This window comes from Crocodylus siamensis, chromosome 15, assembly GCF_052110815.1.
Source record: "Crocodylus siamensis isolate JL-2025a chromosome 15, ASM5211081v1, whole genome shotgun sequence".
Classification (NCBI taxonomy): domain Eukaryota; kingdom Metazoa; phylum Chordata; order Crocodylia; family Crocodylidae; genus Crocodylus; species Crocodylus siamensis.
Window position 1 is genome coordinate 32086635 of NC_143409.1, and position 18921 is coordinate 32105555.

At 40.5% G+C, this 18921-nt stretch overlaps 1 protein-coding gene across 13 annotated transcripts in view; it reads right to left on the reverse strand.

The window, feature by feature from the left end:
* Positions 1-677: 677 nt before the first annotated feature.
* The window catches only part of TLN2 (talin 2), a 383956-nt gene continuing 365712 nt past the window's right edge, over positions 678-18921 (reverse strand). For all 13 annotated transcript variants that reach the window (XM_090029605.1, XM_090029610.1, XM_090029613.1 and 10 more), the window contains 5 exons: positions 15129-15254; positions 11657-11719; positions 11373-11555; positions 7672-7797; positions 678-5783 (listed from right to left, as the gene is read on the reverse strand). In XM_090029605.1, coding sequence (XP_089885731.1) covers positions 5655-5783; positions 7672-7797; positions 11373-11555; positions 11657-11719; positions 15129-15254 — 627 coding nt within the window. In that variant the 3' untranslated portion in view covers positions 678-5654. The remainder of the gene's footprint in view (positions 5784-7671; positions 7798-11372; positions 11556-11656; positions 11720-15128; positions 15255-18921) is intronic.

Below are 18921 nucleotides of genomic sequence, written 5' to 3' on the forward strand. Positions count from 1 at the left end.
CTGAACTAAGCAATCCCTAAACAGTGTTTTTGTTACATCTTTCTCTAGTGTAGCCAACTTGGAGGGAAGCTTACCATACCACTAATATTAGCACTGGTGCTGGGGGAGCACGCATCCAAATGTGGGATGGAACACCATACCTTGTTAACATCACGGCTTGGCGCATCTGCAGCCAAAGTAATTCCAACACTGGGGTCACTGCAGCTATTCCAGAGAACCACTGTCAGTAGCAACAGCAAACTTGTTTTAATAGCTGCTAGGGACCTGTAAGCAATTCTGCTACATATTATCTACGACACATAAAACTTCACATGCAGAATTGCATCCAGGGTGCTTTGTTACTTTCTCAATTTGACACGGAAGAAACCCAAGTGAAATGGAAGCAGAAGTATATCTAAAGCAACAAAAAAATAAAAATCCCAAACAACCTAACTATTGATACTTCTGACTTTAGTATACTACTACTTTATACATGTAACAACTACTTACTTAAGAGGGTGCTGAAAGCTTATTTGTCTGCAAGATAGCTTTGGATTATATAAGCTTATCTTCCCCTCACAAAGAAGATTGGAGGGAACGAAAAATTCTACACCCCAATAAGGTTTATGCCCTCTCGCATGCTAACCTGTGGGAAGAGATGGGATGCAGGTCACAAACACACGCATGCAAAAGCAGAGTGGTCATTCCTTCAAAAGTTTATTTTTAGTGAATACAAAAAATATTTTTTGTGGCCAGATAAATAGCATACATACAGTGTAACAGTATGGCTAAACCCCTTCATGCTTTTGCTTGTGGTTAAAGCTCTATGAGAAAGTTGAGATGCAGGATGAGACCCCACACCCTTGCAAGCACACTTTTATATAAACAGTCTCACTTGGAAAGTTTTTCAGCTGCAATAATACCAATAAAATTAGCAAATTTCAGATAGAAAAAAAATCCAGACTGGTATGATTTAAAAAAAAACAACAACCTAAATGCCATTCTAATTACTTGCAACTCAATATTATTACTCCACTGATGGACAGGAATACTGGCTAAGCAAACAAAGTCTTTTATAGGAATCACACTGCAACATGTGAATGATATACAGTGCATGAAAAAGTTGTCTATCATATGTACTTTACTTCTACACTGAAAGATGCGTGGTTGCCATACAAGGAAGTTACAACAGAAACCTATATCATGGAGCTGATATTAGGCTTCTCTTACGCACTGAAGCAACAAGTAACCCTCTTAGCCCACATCCAGTTTACAGACTGTTTTTTTGTTATTGAAAGACAGATGCTCACTTAAACTTATTAAGTTCCGAAGCACTAGTAAGTGGTTTTACCTGTGTGATCTGTTATATTCATAGTCTTAAGTGCATTAAGGTAGAGAGGAATTTCATTGTTGAATACCACTTATCTCTTGTATGGGTAAGATACAATTCAGCAGGGTTTCTAATATCTTCTGCTTTGAGATGTTACTTACAATAGAACATTGTTTCAAGAATATTAGCACCTAACTAATTAGTTTTCTCCAAAGCTAGTGTGTTAGCTTGTAAGTACAGGGAAAATAGTACTGTATTTTCCTGCATATAACATGGACCTTTCCCCTCAAAAATTCAGCTGTGGGAAACTGGGATGCACATTGTACGTGAGGACTTAAGAGTAATAAGTGTTTCTGCCTCTGGAGAGTGTATTTGGGAGAAGTGAAAGTAACTGCAGTGCAGCACCTGGGGCTCCATAACTGCTGGCTCTGGACACTCCCCAGCTTTCTCCTTCCACCTCTGGCTCCTGGCAGAGGCGCAGGCTGCAGAAGCTGCTACTCAGTTACCTGCTGCTACATACCAGTATTTTCACAGAAAGATTTTTTTTTCTTTAATAAACCTTTCTAAAATAAGGTGCACATTTTATTTGTTGCATGTAAGAAAATATGGCAATCAGTAGCAGGTAGATAAACATGTATTACCCAGAAGAGTACTTGCTTTGTATTTGCCATGTGAATTCTATGAAGGCAAACACAAGTGACATGAATGCATTTTAAATCAGTGCCCTACTGCTTGTATATAAAGAGCTGGCTCTAGAATGAATACTGCCTAGGGAAGGAGGATTAGATTCCACATACCTATACACACTATCTCCTTTTGCTAACCTTCAGTGCATAGTACAGTTACATTAGGGCAGGAGCTCTGACAAGACATAAGGCACAAAAGGCTCCAAGAGTACTGATTAAAAAAACCCAAACAAACCAAAATCAACCCATCAAAAAAACCAAAAGAGTTCCTTTGGGGCATATCTAATGAATTTACTATGGTACAAAAAGATAACACGACATGTTCCTTGATGGAAATGTTTGTCATCATCAGCATGTTCTAAGGTCAGATCTGGTATGAAGCTATGTTTATGTGCTAAACAAATTTAAAAGATAATTCATGTCAAAAGTCTGATGTGTTCCCCAACAGAAATTAGCCAGAGAAAAAGCAGGAGTTTAATGGGAAATGGACAAATGAAAGAATGAGCTCAAATTTAATTTAAACTTCCCCCCTTTCCTTAACTTCAGTCTTACAGGTGTAGAAAGTAAAGCTTAGACAAACTGTGGTCTCTTTCTTCCAACTCCATCTTATCATCTGGACATGTAAATAAAACAGGACTAGAATATTTGTGAACAGCCAATGTTGAGGCATTTTGCTTTTAATTTCTATATTTTTTTTGAAGTGAAGTCTAGATGAAGATGGCAAGAAACTGTATCACTTGTTTGCTGTTTCAAAATTTTAAACCTAGTAGAACAGACAAACAAGGAAGACTAATACTCATCCAGCCCTTATCCTGGTTTGTGATTTCCTCACACTAAATAACTATACCACTTCTTAAATACCATAAATGCTCTAATGTGGATTTCAATGGTACTTCCAAAACATAAGCTAACAATAATACATCTGTTCTGTTGTGCATCCCAATCTACCTGTGGTTCCTTTGTTGGCCACAAGTCAAAGGGGAAGAAAGGTACGAACAATACGGTGTCTCAGGTGAGATGGAGCAGTGTTCAGTGAGGAAAGAATGATACCTTAGGTACAATAATTAAATTAATGTTCCAAGCAACTTGGATGATGGGAACATAACTTTTTTCCTACAAGCTTGTAAACATTTTATCAGTAGAGTATCTGTATTTAATTTAATCTTTTTACTATTTTGGCTTACTCTTTTCCCTAAAACAAGCAAATACCATTCTTACTGTGTTTCTGCTTAAAAGCTATGACAGTACAGTGACCACAACAAAATACTGGTACAGCATTAAGGAAAGTGGATTTACAGTACGTAAATAATAGGATACTTAAAGGTCAAAACTGAAGTAGCATGTAAAATAGCAACAAACAGGTAAAACAAATTACCATGATTCAGAGCATTCCAAAAAGAAAGACTAGAATATAGACTAAAATATGAAGCTATCCAGGTAAGCAAGAGAAAGAACTACGATTTAGAACCCAAGCATCCTAAATGAGGAACAGCAGCAGAAGATCCTATCATGAGACCATGTGTATTTAGGTCCTGTGAAAATAAATTCTGTTTCAAGCCTTCCATGTTATTTAAAATAAAAAAAGACAATTTTGTCATTTGTCTTGAGAGTTCTTAACATAGATGGATTTTTGTCACTGCCCAAAGAACTTGCTGCACAAAGTAATGATGAAAATCTAACCTATAGAGCTAACGCTAGAATTGTAGAACACATCATGGAGTCTCTCTGGAGGCAGTTGTGTGCCTGTGTGCAGAAAGGCTGTACATAATGTTCACAGTCCCGTTTCACCTGACTTTACACAAGTAGGACAGAGGCTCAATTTGGACACGACCAAGTCAGTCCATATCTGCCCATATTAAAGTAATTCTACACAGGGTTTGCCAATTGCTCTCTCATCAGTTACCAAGAATCCACAATTCTACTGAGTCTGAAATACTTCAGCATCAGAGAACAAACACTCGTAATAATCTTTGTACATTTTAATATTTATTCATTTTCTATTCATTTTTACTATATACTTATGCTAGTGTGACAGAATTCCCAATATGTATATTACATGCAAGTAACTTAAAGCAAAAGTTAGCAATATTTAAAAAAGATAATCCTAACACTACAGGGTTACGTTTAAGTCTACATGACAAGTACTTCTTCAATAATGACAATTAGGTGGGTACGTATCTAACATAACTGGCTCAGTTTGAAGTAGTTGGGAGAAATCTAAAATGACAGCATGGCTTTCAGAAGGACTGGAGGGGCAACATTATTTGCCTCAAATGGACTTGACATTATTTTCTCAGGGGCTTGTGCTAGGGTGGAAGTGTGTGGGGAAACCATGATTAAAAGCAAGGGTGTTTGTGCAGCTGTTCAAATAAGTAAGTTTTCTAGATCCAGTTTCTGCTTAGTATGTTTTTAATCAGAGAGGATAAAATACGTTATTGCCCCTACCCATTCTGTGAAAGATGTCACGCTATTGTTGTAATCTATACTGTGGATTTATACCACATTACAGAAACTTAAAAAACATACAGTACCTATTGCAGTTCAAAACGAAACAGAGTAACTGCTATCCCTTCTCTGCAGTGCAGATCTTTTGAGAAAGGCATTTGAATCAATGCAAACTGAGATTATATGAACTCCCAATTGTTCAGAGGTTCTTTCACATTACAGAAGACAGCCTTTTGTGAATCACTAGTTACTGTTTTCTACAAAAACCCTTGATTTGAAAACAAAATATAAGAAACAAAATCCTTAAAGGAGGAAGAATTCTGATAGTCTTCTGCTGTGCTGAGAACTTCTCTTCTTCAGCTAGCATACATTCTAGCAGAAACAGTTTGAGCCAGGTCAGTTTATTCAGTCCAAGCATGTGTTATGTTTCTTATTCTCAGAGTAGTCGCACATTGAGAGGTATATAATTCAAAAGCATTTTCCTTCACAAACCTGCTACTTTTGAGACTATAACAAGGTTTTCATTTCTTTGTCTATTTGAACTCAGAAAAGAATGGATGTTGCCACACTTTGCAGGCCAGAGAACTGTGACTAAAACACTGTACAAGCAGAAGCTAGGTTGATATTAGATAGGAACTAAGAAAACTAGTGCAAACAGTACAAAGATGATTCCTCCAATCTGGGGATGAACCAGCTATATAACACTGTTAAAAGGACAAAACTCCTTAGAATCCATGCTTATGTGCCTTTTTCCTCTCAAAAATATATCTACTTAACCACGGTCTTTTTGTTGGAAGGAGAAAAAACCCTACTATTTTCATACTGGTAGATATTTCTGACATTAATGATTTTTCATACTGGTTTCCTATTAATATTATGAATGTCTTACAAGCACGTCAAAGGACAATAAATAGATTTAGCTTCAGATAATGACATAATACTGATTTTATAATCATTTGTAAAAGTGAGGCATTCTCTCCTGAGATACAAAAGTCAGGGAAGGAAGGAACAGGAATGATGAGCTTAACACTGTACCATCTATGATTGCGCACCTTAGCTGAACAGGTGAGAAAGGACAAATGTTTATTGTCCTCTGCTCACCCAAAGCTATCACAGGCAGTTTGTTTAGGTAAGTGCTTGGCCTATCAGAATATTGTCAGATTAGTTCTCTGTACTGTCCCCTTTAGCTTATTTTTTTTAAATGTCTCAGCAGGCTAGCCCTCATCTTCTCTCAGTTCTGTGGGTAGAAACTTGTACTGCTGCTGGCGGATCTGAGCCAGTTTTTTCCTTGCCTCTTCTAGTTCTCTTTCCTTCTTCAGCATTTCTTCCTGGGCTGCAATGATCTAGGAGCAAAAGAGCAAAGAGTACAGAACAGAATAAATAAACAGACTAAATGCAGCTGAGGATATCATCAGTACAGAGCAAGAAAATGACTGCTTTGCTTCAATCTGGCAAAGCTTTGAAGCATAAAGGCCTATTCTGTCAGCTATCTATGCTGGTATTTTGTAGGGCTGTGTGAAATTTTGCACTTGAAACTTTTTGACAGTTTCTAAATGTTTTGTGTTTCGAAGCAGCCCAGTGGTGGGAGGCAGGGGGGAGTCAGGGCTGCGCTCCTACCGGCTCCACCAGCCCCACAGAGCTCAGCCTGGTGCCAGGAGGAGGATGCAGCCCTGGCTCTCCCCTGCCTCCCACCACCGGGCTGCACTTTGAGTGGCTCTGCCAGCCTCATGGAGCTGAGCCTTGTGGGCTGTCCAGCACTGGTCTCGCTGGCAGCTTCCTGTCATCCTGAGTGCAGGTCCAGGGGCCCACACCCCTGGAAGGAGCCCGGCACAGTCCCACAGCCCTCCCGGGGGTGTGGGCCCCGAGATCTGCATGCAGGAAGACAGGAGGCTGCTGCTGCTTCGAGCCAGCAACAGCACCAGTCTTCCTGGCACTGGGTGCAGGCTGTGCCCAGTGCTGTTCCCCCGCAGCAGCAGCAGCAGCAGCTTCCTGTCATCCCGAGCACAGATCCAGGGACCTGCACCCCTGGGAGAAGTCCGGTACGACTCCACAACCTTTCCATGGGTGCGGGCCCCTGGATCTGTGCACAGGATGACAGGAGGCTGCTGCTGCTGGCAAGTGACATGAGTTGTGCTTGTCAGCCACCTGAGGTGCAGTTTCCCAGAAACCTCTGCATCTATCTCCTTGAAAATCGGCAGGCTTCATACCCTCAGAAGGGACTACCATTCCTGCAATTTTCATCCGCATCAGGCAAGAAATGATAACATTTTAAGCATTTTCCTGATTCCCCATTATAGCCTATGGGCGAAATGCTGAAACACGTTGAAACAGCAAAACAGTTTTAACGAAACAAAATGGGATAATGCTTTGAAATGAAATGACAAAATGAAACACTGTCCCTTCGAAACAGAAATTGAAATGAAATGGTGCTGTTTCTCACAGCCCTACTATTTTGTACCAACGTGTCACTAATATGATGGCCCATCAATCAGATGCAAACCAGAATAATTGTGATGTAAAGGACCAGTGGATAGAAGCAAGATAAAGACAGATGAAATCAACTGACCTATTTTTGTTTTTCTCTCAGTCTTACCTTTTAGTATAATATGAACATTCTCTGCTTTAGGGACCTGCAGTATCTTCCTATATTTAGGAGTACCATACTACTGTACCATAGACTTGCTCAAAGGCAAGTTTCACTTTAATAGGAATCGCTGTTTAAGCAGTTTTTATTCCTAAGAGGTATTGATTCTACATAGTGCATGGATACTGAACAAAGCCTTACAAGTTATTTTCCTGAGTATATTAAAACTACACTAATGAAGTATCACCAGTTTTCATCACTATAACTTCATTATAAGAGTATCTGCTTATAATCTATTATGCCATTGAGGTTTCAAGAGATTTAAACAAATCTAAGAGTGTTTAGGGGGAACCCATTCGTTATGCATCAGAATATCATCATATTAAGAACAGAGGGGATATTAGACAGTGGTAACCAATGCCATAACATACATCCAAGGTACAGTGGACATATCATGCAATCTTTTTTAATGTACTCTTTGTCCATTTGAATTTAATAGAAATGTACTGAGGCAAGTTATTTAAAATAAAGTTTTAAGCAGTACTGAATATTCTGCAATATGGTATCTGGTCAATCAGTTCCCATGCTGCATACAGCAGGGCTTTTTGGGAACAGCTATTAGTGAGAATCTCACAGTTCATACTAACCTGAGCAATACCACCCACAAATTTGGTTTTGACTACCACATCATCGTCATCTGCCTTCCCAAATGCTGCTTTTTGGGCTGCCCTAACAAGATTGTCAGATGCTCGTTTGACAGCATTTCCTGCAGCCTACAAAAGAGATAAGAAGTTAGTCACAACAAATATGAAGGCACTCTTGGAAAGTGAATCTTTCTGGGCTTCACAGTAAACTCCAAAGGAAGACTCTGTCTGCTTAATAAACACTCGGTGCATCTCTAATAATCAATGCTGGAGAGGTGAATACACATCATATTGGAAGCTGGAAACAAGTCACAAACTCAGACATCATCTTCATAGTTTGAAATGGTGCAATGATTTCAGCTGATAACACAGGGGTCCACAGCAAATTTAGAGGAAAGAAGAGAGAAATGGAAATTCAAACAACCATTTTTAACAGTTGTCTTAATAAAAACTGCTATATTTTTAAATCAACAAAGTCCTGAAGGGCAGTAACAGTAAATTTTGCACCAGCAGTCATAAATGTTACAGCAGCAGGAATTGCCTTTATCTTGACAACTTCAGAGTCGAGAGTGGAATATTGGCTTACCCCTGGAAAGAGACTGGCCAGAAGAATGACACCTAGAAGGATCTTTCCTTTCAATTTTCAGAGGCTTGTGTAGCAGACTCCAGGAGGAATCATTTTAGATGGGCCCCTCTAACTTTCTCTCTTATGGAAGGACTAACGTATGGAATATCATTAAGGAATATCATTCCATTGCACCCAAAGAAAAGATGAAAATAGAATGCCTGCTATCTACTAAGATGTGCTTTACTTGAAAGGTGGGTTTTGAACGCCAGAGTTTTACTTCTGCCACAGTACTGTATGTGGGGAATGCCTAATCTACAAACCAAGTATTGGTTTGCACCCACAGGTAACAAACAACTTGTCTGTCACTGAGTGCCATACTGAATGAGACCAACGGTTCATCTAGCCCAGTATCATGTCTCTGACAGAGGCAGGGGTGCATGCTAGAGGTACAGCATTGAACTGGACAGATGTAGAGTATTGATTCTCCAGCTTTTTGAACTCATTCACACATACAGGCACATGAGCTTGCAGCAGCTCAGAGTGCCTTTGAGCCAGGACTTTTTGTCTCAGCGCATGTGCCCAGACATAAACTTTGGTATGGAGCAAATTGTGCCACTCGGGGCAAAATAACCCTGCCTGGCTCCTCCCAGATCTGTAGCCAAGGGAAGCTAGAGCCAGCAGTCTAAAAACCTGTCCTGGCCAGCAGCTCAGGGCTATTTGTCCTCAGGAGCTTTTGGGGCCTGGGCAATTAACATCTGGGGACACTACCCCTTATGCCAAATGGACTGCTAAAGCAGTATCCCAAAATTACTTTTTAAAATACACCAAAATCCATGTTCTTCCACAATTAGAATGAGAGAGAGAGAAAGAGAGAGGGACTGATCAGGTGTGGGGATGGGGGTGGGTGTGGAGGGATGCAATGTGTGGGGACTGTGTGGCTGGGGCTGCTTAGGAGGGGTGGGTCCCCTGCTCCCCACAGCGCACAGCTCCTCTTCCCCTAGTACATGGAGTGCCCTGTCTGCAGAGTCCCACCCCTCCCCCCAACCGCGACAGCACCCCTCACCCAGGGCCCAAACTATACATGTTTTGAATCAGCCTCCTCAGTGCAGTTCATTCCAAAGCTGCATTTGCAAGAAACTGCTCAAACTCCTTCTCCAAAGGAGTGTGCATCTGTGTAGGTGCAAAGGAAGAAGCCAATACCTCCTAGCTTCCACACTACTGATCGAAGCTCCATGAAAAATGTGCTGCAGACACAGCTAGCAGAAACACACAGGTATTTGCAAAAGCCACCAGTGCAGAATTCTGACATGTTCACCAAGTACTTTTACTCTACTAAAGAATATATTTTTCAAGTACAAACTGCTTTTCCTTCCTCTGTTCAGCATGGGCCCAGTCAAAAGATTTGCTAAACAACACCGACCGACACAACTCTTTCACTGGGCTCAGGCTCCCACTTTTGTGTAGAGGATATCTATTCAATCAAATTTGGCTAGGATGATCCAATACCCAGTTATTCCTTATTGGTCTGGCAGGTTATGCTCAGCACCAGCATTCTGTTTCTATTATTCTCCCATTTTGCCACTTACATACTGAAAGCACAAGTTACACATGGAGTGGTCCTTTAGTTACTGATAACTTTTCACAACCCAGGACAAACCCAGCTCATAAGTCCCTCATCAACCCACAAATGTATCTGAGCTCCCTCCCTTTCCTAATGATACCATTAACATGCTATTGTTTTGTGTTTGGGTCAGACAACCTACATCTGCCTCAAAATTTAAAATCACAGGGGTGATTTGAAAAATGAGCTTAAAGCAGACTCCTCTCACCCAGAGAGGAGTCAACAAACCAATGCTTGTTGACTTCAGTAACTAAAATAAACATGCTAGGTTTTAGTCCGGTTAAACTTTAAGCCACGACAGTTATGAGGGTGAACTTGATGTTATCCTCCTTGCACACTGAAAATTTACTAAGTCCTAATCAGTGAAATCCCTACAAAGTAGTGAAAAAAGGGGGATCACGTTGCTATCAAAGATGCAACTTAACTGCAGAACCTCTCCTCCTAGTGATTATCTGTAACCAGTACCTATGGGCAGCTGTTAGAAACCAGGATGAAACTGCAGGACTGACAGTCAAAAGGTAAAAGTCACTTGTAAGGTGATCATGCTTTAGTTGTAGACCCTCAACATGAAGCTCACAGAGAACCATGGGCGACTGGTGCCTGCTGAGTCAGGGGGCACTTGCCTCCACAGTGGACAGTCAGCGACAGGGGGGCAGCTAATCCCACAGGCTGGTGCGGGGACGAAGGATCAGCCAGGTGCACTGCTGGCACTTCTGGGTCCACTGTGGGGGGACCGCTTCTCCTGGCGCACTCTCCAGCCAGTGCTCTCATGGGGAACACCAGTGCTTTCACCTGCCCACCCTGCCTGGGAATGCAGCTGTCAGGGGTTTACTAGTGCTCTCAGAGGGTGCACATGCACCCCCGTGCACTCCCTACATGTCACCACTGCAAAGAACAAAAGGAAAACTGATCCTTTGTGCTGCAAACTTTAGCATGTATTGAAGATCAATGAGCATAATATAAAGTCAAGAATGTATACAAGTGTTTGCAAAATCAGGATGTCTGGCTAAATATACACTGACAACAGCAAAGCCAATTATACAGAAAGAGCTGTCCAAATGCCTACAATAAACCTGCTATCCAGTCCCCTCCCTACACACCCATATCTTCCAGTTACAGTAAATCTAAATGCTACTTCTAACAGAAGCTAATACAGTGTTTGACTGCAATTTGGTCTTGAAGGCAGCACTGGTAGCTTGCGAGTCTCTGTTGAAATCACAGTGGAATTCTGTCACATCACGATATCCTACCTACACAAGTGCTTGGGACAGGCTACTCTACACACCATTTTTAGGGGAGTTCATCCATCTTTAACATGATGGCCACAGTGATCAGAAAACAATGTACAAATGCTGCATCCTTGGTAAGCACAACCAATTCCACTGCTGGGGAAGATAAAACTCAGATGTGATGGTTAGGCAGTTTCTTACTGATTTTTGAGATTCATCCAAAAGATGCTAGCAGGGGCTACTCTGCTACACAAACATGCATTATGTCAGTTAAAAGCACCCTTACCTGTAACCTCCTCATGGCCTCAGAGTCTTGATCAGCCTTCACCTTACAAGCCACAAGCAACTGAGCTGTAGAGGCTGCCACCTGTTTGGCAGATGAGATGAGTTTCTCCTCACTAGCATGACCTTGTACTGAAGCATTAGCTGCTTCACAAAGATTACTGGTTGCAGCTGCCACCATCCGAGCCTAGGAGCAAAGGAGTGTATTTTAGTTGGATATTACTTTTTTGCAGAAGATTCTGGTTGGTTTAAAACCTTAAAGAGCAGGAAAAAAGGGAAATTACTCACAGCGGAAATAAGTCCCTGAGACCACTGTCCATCATCAGCTGCATTTGCAGGGATTGCTCCAACCTGGAAAAATAATTCAAAACTAGCTTAAAGACAGACATAAAATGTAATTGTTCTGCTTTGTTTTAGACTCAGTCAAAGACAATAAAGTCTCTGAAAATGAAAACAGATAGGTGTCTAACTACATATATATGATCAGAGCTGACCTGAGCAAGGTGTGGGGCCCGGGGCAGATCAGCCCATGCGGGGCCCCACTCCTGCTCTGATCCCAGACTCGAAGAAGCTACCACTGCCATCAGTGGCGGCAGCAGTGGGAGGAGGGTAGCGAGTGTCTGGATGCGCCGCCGCTGCTCTGCCCAGCTCTGCACCACTGCTGCTCTGCCCAGCTCTGCAGGGCCCCCCAAAGCGCAGGGCCTGGGGCAGTTGGCCCAATTCATGCCCCCACTAGGGATGGCTCTGCTCACAGCGGTGGCAGTGTTCCCAACACTACCTCCACTTCAAGTCCCGGACCTTACGAGGTTCACAGGGTGGGCAGCATTCCTCCTGCTGCAAGCTCCCCACTGACAGCACTGCCACTACTGCAAGCCTTGTCAACTGCGGGGCTGGCAGTGGGTGGTGATCCCCTGTGGCTGGGAATCCCACTGACTGGGAGGTTCTCAGCCATAGGGGTGCACACGCAGTGCCAGACCCATACCTCACAAGGCTCACAGCCAGAGGTGACCCAAGCAGGGTGAGGGGCCCGAGGCAAATCAGCCCATGTGGGGCCCTGCCCCGCTCCGATCCCAGACTTGAAGAAACTATCAGTGGTGGCAGCACTGGCGGGGGGGGGGGAGCGTGAGTGGCATGCCACCACTGCGCCAGCCCAAAGCATGGGGCCCGAGGCAGTCGCCTCGATTCCACCCCCGCGGCACGGCCCTGTATATGATCCTGCTTTATAATAGCACCATGGGATCTTAAAAGCCAGAAGCCAATTCCTGACTTACATTTTCCATGCTAATAGAAGTCATCAGGTCCCAGATTTGTGCTAATACAAAGATACCGTATCACTTAATGATGAGTTTCCATCATGGAAATAAGAGGACTTCCACTGTTAGTCTCACCTTAGTCATGATCTATTTTGCCAATATGCTTCGGGACCTCCAGTCTTGAATAAGTTTAGAGAAACCCAAAGAAGGGAATGATTGGTGCAGCTGAGGATTTGGCTTGATCAATAGTTGCTGGAGGAGGCCGGGAATTACTATTCATTTAAAATAATTTATTCCCTTGTACACCACGTATACCTACCATTCATTCCATTGCTGAAGTGTTACTGAATTTTTTTCACTTCCAGCATTATGCTACATTACTTAACTGCCACCATGCACAAAAGACAAAGTTCTTATGAGTTCTGCAGCTCCTGAGGGATGATGCTAGGTTATAAATTTGAGGCAGAGAACACGCTTTCCTGTACATTTGTATAGCACTAAGAATTTCTGTGTCCTGATCTTAGTACAACTGCCTCATGCATTCATGTATCGTAAATGAGATGATTGGAAAAATAATGTCTTTTCACTTGTCCTTTGGTTTCTGAGTCTTCAGGGTATTCAGAGACAAGATTTTGCTTCTATTTCATTTCTACCTTAAACAGCTCTGCACTATTTCCTGGATCAACCTAGCTGATCTTGCCAACAGGCAATCTACTACTACTACTACTAAGAGTGACTCACTGATTAAATTCCAGGTCTTTAGATTTAACTTGTCCATATGGGAAAGCCAAGGCCAAAACAAGAAAGAGTCTTCTCATTTTAACCAACAGAATAATTTTGCCAATATGGCAATACATTTGACAAGTATACTGATATTAGAATGCAAGCAATGGCTTTCCTGTATAAGAGAGATTAGAGTAGTTAAAGCAATTTTTCTGAGCTATGATGAAATATGGCATAAGCATTGCTACCCTCAGTCTCAAAAGTATATGACAGAAGTGTGTCCAAGGAAGCAGGCACAAGAAGACTAAATTTACTGTAAATATTAAAGGCTGACACCAGGTTAAGTTGTATTTCTCTTCAGCAGTGGTTGTGAGAACAGAAAAGAAAAGATACTTCCATAGTGTAACCTGATGTGAACAAGCTGTATTAGATAAAGGCAAAGAGTACGATAATCTAAGTGAACCAATAAGGTAAGTAAAAAAATTCATTCCCCAACTATACTGTCACATTTCAATCACTATTTGTTAATACTGGGCGTATCCACACATGAAATTAATGCAAATAAAACTCTGGCATGCATCATTCTGGAGTTTATTACTCCCTGGCACTGCATTTACATGTGTGTCCAGAATAGCAGCATATTGAGCTGGACTGGAGCAGCCTGAGCTGGCAGGGAGCCCGGGGCTGCTCTGACCTGGCTCAACAGCACTAGCTAGCAGTCAGCCTTGTACTGAAGTACCCTCAAGCCCTGGCCAGCCCCGGGGACCTACATGTACATTGCTGCACAGTAAAGAACTCTGCTGCAAGACAGTACTTGTATTTACAAATACTAATCTGTGACACAGTTAATCAGTTTCCTGTGGCCTAATAGGGCTGCACATGTAGACACTGAAATTTTTAGTTGTACAGTAAAGTCTCATGTAGATGAGCCCTCAGTGTTTTGTGCTTTTAAAAAGTTCAATAACTATCGCTATAGTGGATCTTTGTTACTGTTCCCAAACAACTGCTTTGTGATCACACTGGAACCAAACACAAGTTCCTGAGGAACCACAGATGAATAAAACAGAACGGTTCTTTTGTGACATGGCTGAATGGCACAGCCTGCTCAGAATAAATATTTTAATATAATTTGTAACAATAAATGGAAAACAACAAACTCTTCTTGAAAGCTGCAGATCCGGATGCTACTGAGATTTTAAGTTCTTTTCAAATTATGCAAATTGCATAAAAAGGAGAAATGGAAATGAACTAAAAAGCACTTGATGCTTGATGCTGACAAGACCAAATGGACAGTTAAGAGACATTTTGTAAGCACTTCTTTGGTTGTCCTGGCAATATGTCCCTTTGCATGCAATTCATTTACATGCACACACGTCCCAGCTGAATCGCACAACAAATCCTAAAGGCACAATTAGTTGAGGTGCTTTGCTAATTTAGTCCAGAACCTTATTGTTTACTATGATGTTTCTTTTTAAATCCCAGAATGTCCTATGGGACTATACATTACTAGCCTTAATCATTGCCCTCCATTACATGAAATGCTCTTCTTAATAAGAAACAGCTGAGACATCTGAAAGCCAAATACCTGATTATGTTTACTAGGTTTAAACAAACAGATTTTTAAACCAATGTAGGGCCATGCGATTCAATAACTTCTGGCATGATTTACATTTTGATTAGTGATCCCAGAGCTCCTTCCATACTATTCTTACACTGGAAAATTCTGTGCTTTTCAATTTAAACGTTTTTCTTTCATTCCTATCTTAATTATCCTGTTTACCCACCTTTCCCTGTGCCACCAGCTCCCTCTGGGCTGCTGAGGCTGACTTGACGAGGGCACTGGTAGCAGCTGCAATGGATTTAGCTGCTTCCAGGATCTGTTCTTCAAAATCCAGAGTTTCATCTGCTTGCTATAACCAAAAAAGAACAGTGTCACACACAATTCAGAGCAGTGGTTTCTCTTCATCCCCCAGGATGTATTTTATGGCCTCAAACTGCATTTTTTTTAACCCAGTCGCAGAGAGAAAGAAGAAACACTTCAATATTTGTACTCTAGGAAGGACTTTCCTGTGTTCTAGGCTAGAAAGCAACAGTATAACAAACTGTTCACTTAACCAGAAAGTAATATTGCTCTGGTGAGTCAACTTTAGTGTAAAATAAAAGCGACATATTTTATTTAAAAAGAAAATTTCAGGCAAAGTCACTGATTTCCTGATTATCTTTAAAATATTCAAAACTATTTTCAGAAATGTACATTAAGAAATAGCCTGAAATGGAATTCTTGCTATCATATACAGTATTATCTTTGTAGCATGAAAAGTAGTTTGTTTCCTTTGATTGCTACAGAGCATTACATTAACAAAGCAGATAACTATATTTGCTAAGAAAATACATAAATACTTTAAAAAGTTTTATGGTTTACAAAACAATGTTCCTTTGCATATCTCTAATGAAAAGCAGAACTTATATATAAAGTATTCCCACTCATTTAATCAGTTTTTCCAAGTGCCATCAAGTTTTCTAAGAGCAGTATTGGGAAAGTAGTTGAATTCAGTCCTCTTAGGAGTTATGAGATGCCACAGGGCAGTTTGGGGACAACACTTCAAGCATCAAAACATGTTTTAAAAAGCATGTACTGAACAAAAAGATTAATTGCTGCTAATAATGCTTCTACTGTGTGAAGGTAGAAAAATATTGACCGAAAACAGTCAATATTGCTCTGCAAATGTCATGGTTTTCTAAAGATGGACATACACATGTATACAAGTTAAAAGAAAAGCTAATAATGTCATTTAAATGCATACAAAAATTATATCTATCTGCCCCAATTGAGATATACTAGTTTTTGAACAATTAAATCACAAATGTCATTGTTGATACAGGGTCTATTCTTTTAAAACTGATTCTGACCAAAACACACCAAATGGACTCCAACACAATACAAAGAGTAAGATAACATAGGCATGTTGTGATGCATATGCTAACAGGAATCCTTGAGGCAGATGGGCTTTCCCCCCCTCTCTATGCTAAACAGATTTTTGAGCGAACAGACAAAATTATCCTGTTGTTCTTGTATTGTTGGGAACATGGTAGGCTCTGGGGAAGCAGTTAAAACACTGGACATATTTGTCTCAACATCTACATATATTAAAAGTAACTGTCTATCCAGACAAGAAAATGAATAAACAGCTGATGAAACAGAACTTAGGAAAATATTTTGGTCTTTAATGCAAAATTCTATTAGTGACAATGGGAGTTAAAGACATCTTTCCAGTAATGCCTTTAATGACAATAAATGACATCTGATGTCAGAAATTTATTGTCTTTCAAAACAGATTTGTTTCTGGTGGTGTATCCCCTCTTGTGCCTGAACCCTGTTTATGCTGAAGCAAATTAAGATTTCAACATCCTTTGAGTAGGAACCTTGTCCTCCTGAGTGAGAAGTGCCACATTCATATGGCAATATTTGCTAAACAGCAGACAATTACTTAACATTTTGTTCTGTCATTTTGGAACAGCACAAATCTGGCATTTTGCGGTGGAAGAACACTTGCCAAATTGTAGAGGACGTTTTTATGGCAGGGAAGAAGGAAAACAAACTGGAAATTAACAATTCACTGTGATAACCAGCAGTTCTCTATGATTTCTGCTGGAATTTGTGTCTTCTTCTTTGTTTCAGTTTCCCCAATATATCACAGTTTTAACTTCCATATGAAATTAAAGAATATTGTCAAGTTAAAATTGAGGAGCTTACTTCCATACTAGCAAAGATGACTAAGTCAAGAATTACTCCACATAATGCAAATAGTACATGTACTAACTTTTAAATGAATGATGTAAGGTAGATTATCTCCTAAATCAGTAAGCAAATCACTAAGCAGTTTTTTTATCAGGGATTTTATTTGTTCATAAAGCCTAATAAAGTACTCACTGTTATGACTTTGATCTATTAATTTCAGTATCTGTCTAGACGGTTTTCCAGACTGCAATTTACTTGCTGCATTAGATATATCCTTAAAATCATATCAGTACTTTCTCAACATACTTAAACACACTTCCTGAGCTGCTGAGCTCTGGCCCAAAGACAGGGAAGAAAAACAGCTGTATGTGCTGAATTTGTGCATGTAAATGCAGGTAAAAATATTCAGCTTGAAGGGACTGCAGGGAAATCAGAGCTTGCATCAATGCAAAGGCTACAGTGAAACTATTTAAGTTCATGCTACACATGAGTTACCAGATAAGTGGACTATTAGGATTAGAGCTATTTGAAAAATGTTTTCTTCCCCTTTGCATCTAACAACTTTATTTTAAAATATATTTTCACTAAGATTTTCTGCAGAAAATCTTGATGTCTATAAAACTGAACCTGCACATTTTCAGTTTTGTGGGTTTTGTTTGCTTGGTTTTTTTTGGCGGGGGGGGAGGAGAGCAAAACATTTCTATAGAAAGTAGAGATTTTCTATGGAAAATCAGATTTAGTTAAACATTTTTAAAGGTAAATATTCAATTAGGTCTAGATAGCACTTCAGAGCTTCTGTCTTCTCCTCTGCCCATTCCTCCTCCCTGGGTTGGTCTTGGGTTTCTTTGGCCTTTCACACTTTGAAGCCAGGCACATATTGGGGCTTGAGACATGCTCAGAGTAGATGACAATGGCTGACATGGGAGCTTCTCGTGCTGTGCACAGTGGAAGGCATGTCTGTTTTCATATACCCTGCAGCATGGTTTGAAATAGGTATCTTGAAATGAGATGTCCACACTGTTTACTACACAATACTTGAAGATAGTGCAGCAAAACAGACTTAAGAACTATTTCTCTACCCATTTCTGTTACTTGGAGGAATATGTCATGAATTGTTTTGGTTCACATTCATCAATGCTGCTCTCAAATTACAGCAATTCTCAACTCGTGTGAACATAAAATCATGTGTAATCGTACATTATGTGTACCGTGGTAGAAAATTCTACCTTTTAGTTCCTTGAGATGGCAGTTTAGATTACTTTAGAAATTAAGCTCATGAGGATGGGATAACAAAACCCTGCAAAAAACCAAAACCCACAAGATCAAGATCTTTATTTCCACATCCTTACTTTAATTAAAGTCATCATAAACTTTGATGTTATTACTGTGAATGACATTTTTGTACTTTTAACCAGTTTCCTACAAGATCCTTCAAATACCAATGGGCAGCATGAATGAAGTTAGGATCAGTAGTAGAATGAATGACCCACAAACTCATTGCCAAGCATTGTAAGTTATCCTGGAAGACAAACCATGTTCCTTTTGAAGCACCTTGCAGCTTCTATTTCATACAGAAAAAGGAAAAGGGAGAAGATACTGCACAGCACCATGTAACACAATAACCATTCCTGTGAGGTTCAGTACTTGTATGGCTGCTGTCCATTAGAAAAGATCCTACCCAACTTACAAATTTCCCCAAAAGCAAGTTTGCTGAGAGGAGCACTTTACTGTATATGTTTAAAATCAGATTAGAGTAAGAATCTGCAGGATGTCTTCTAAACCTGCTTGTGATTTAATGTATTCCTTCATATTGCCTTTCACTACTTTATAAACCCCCG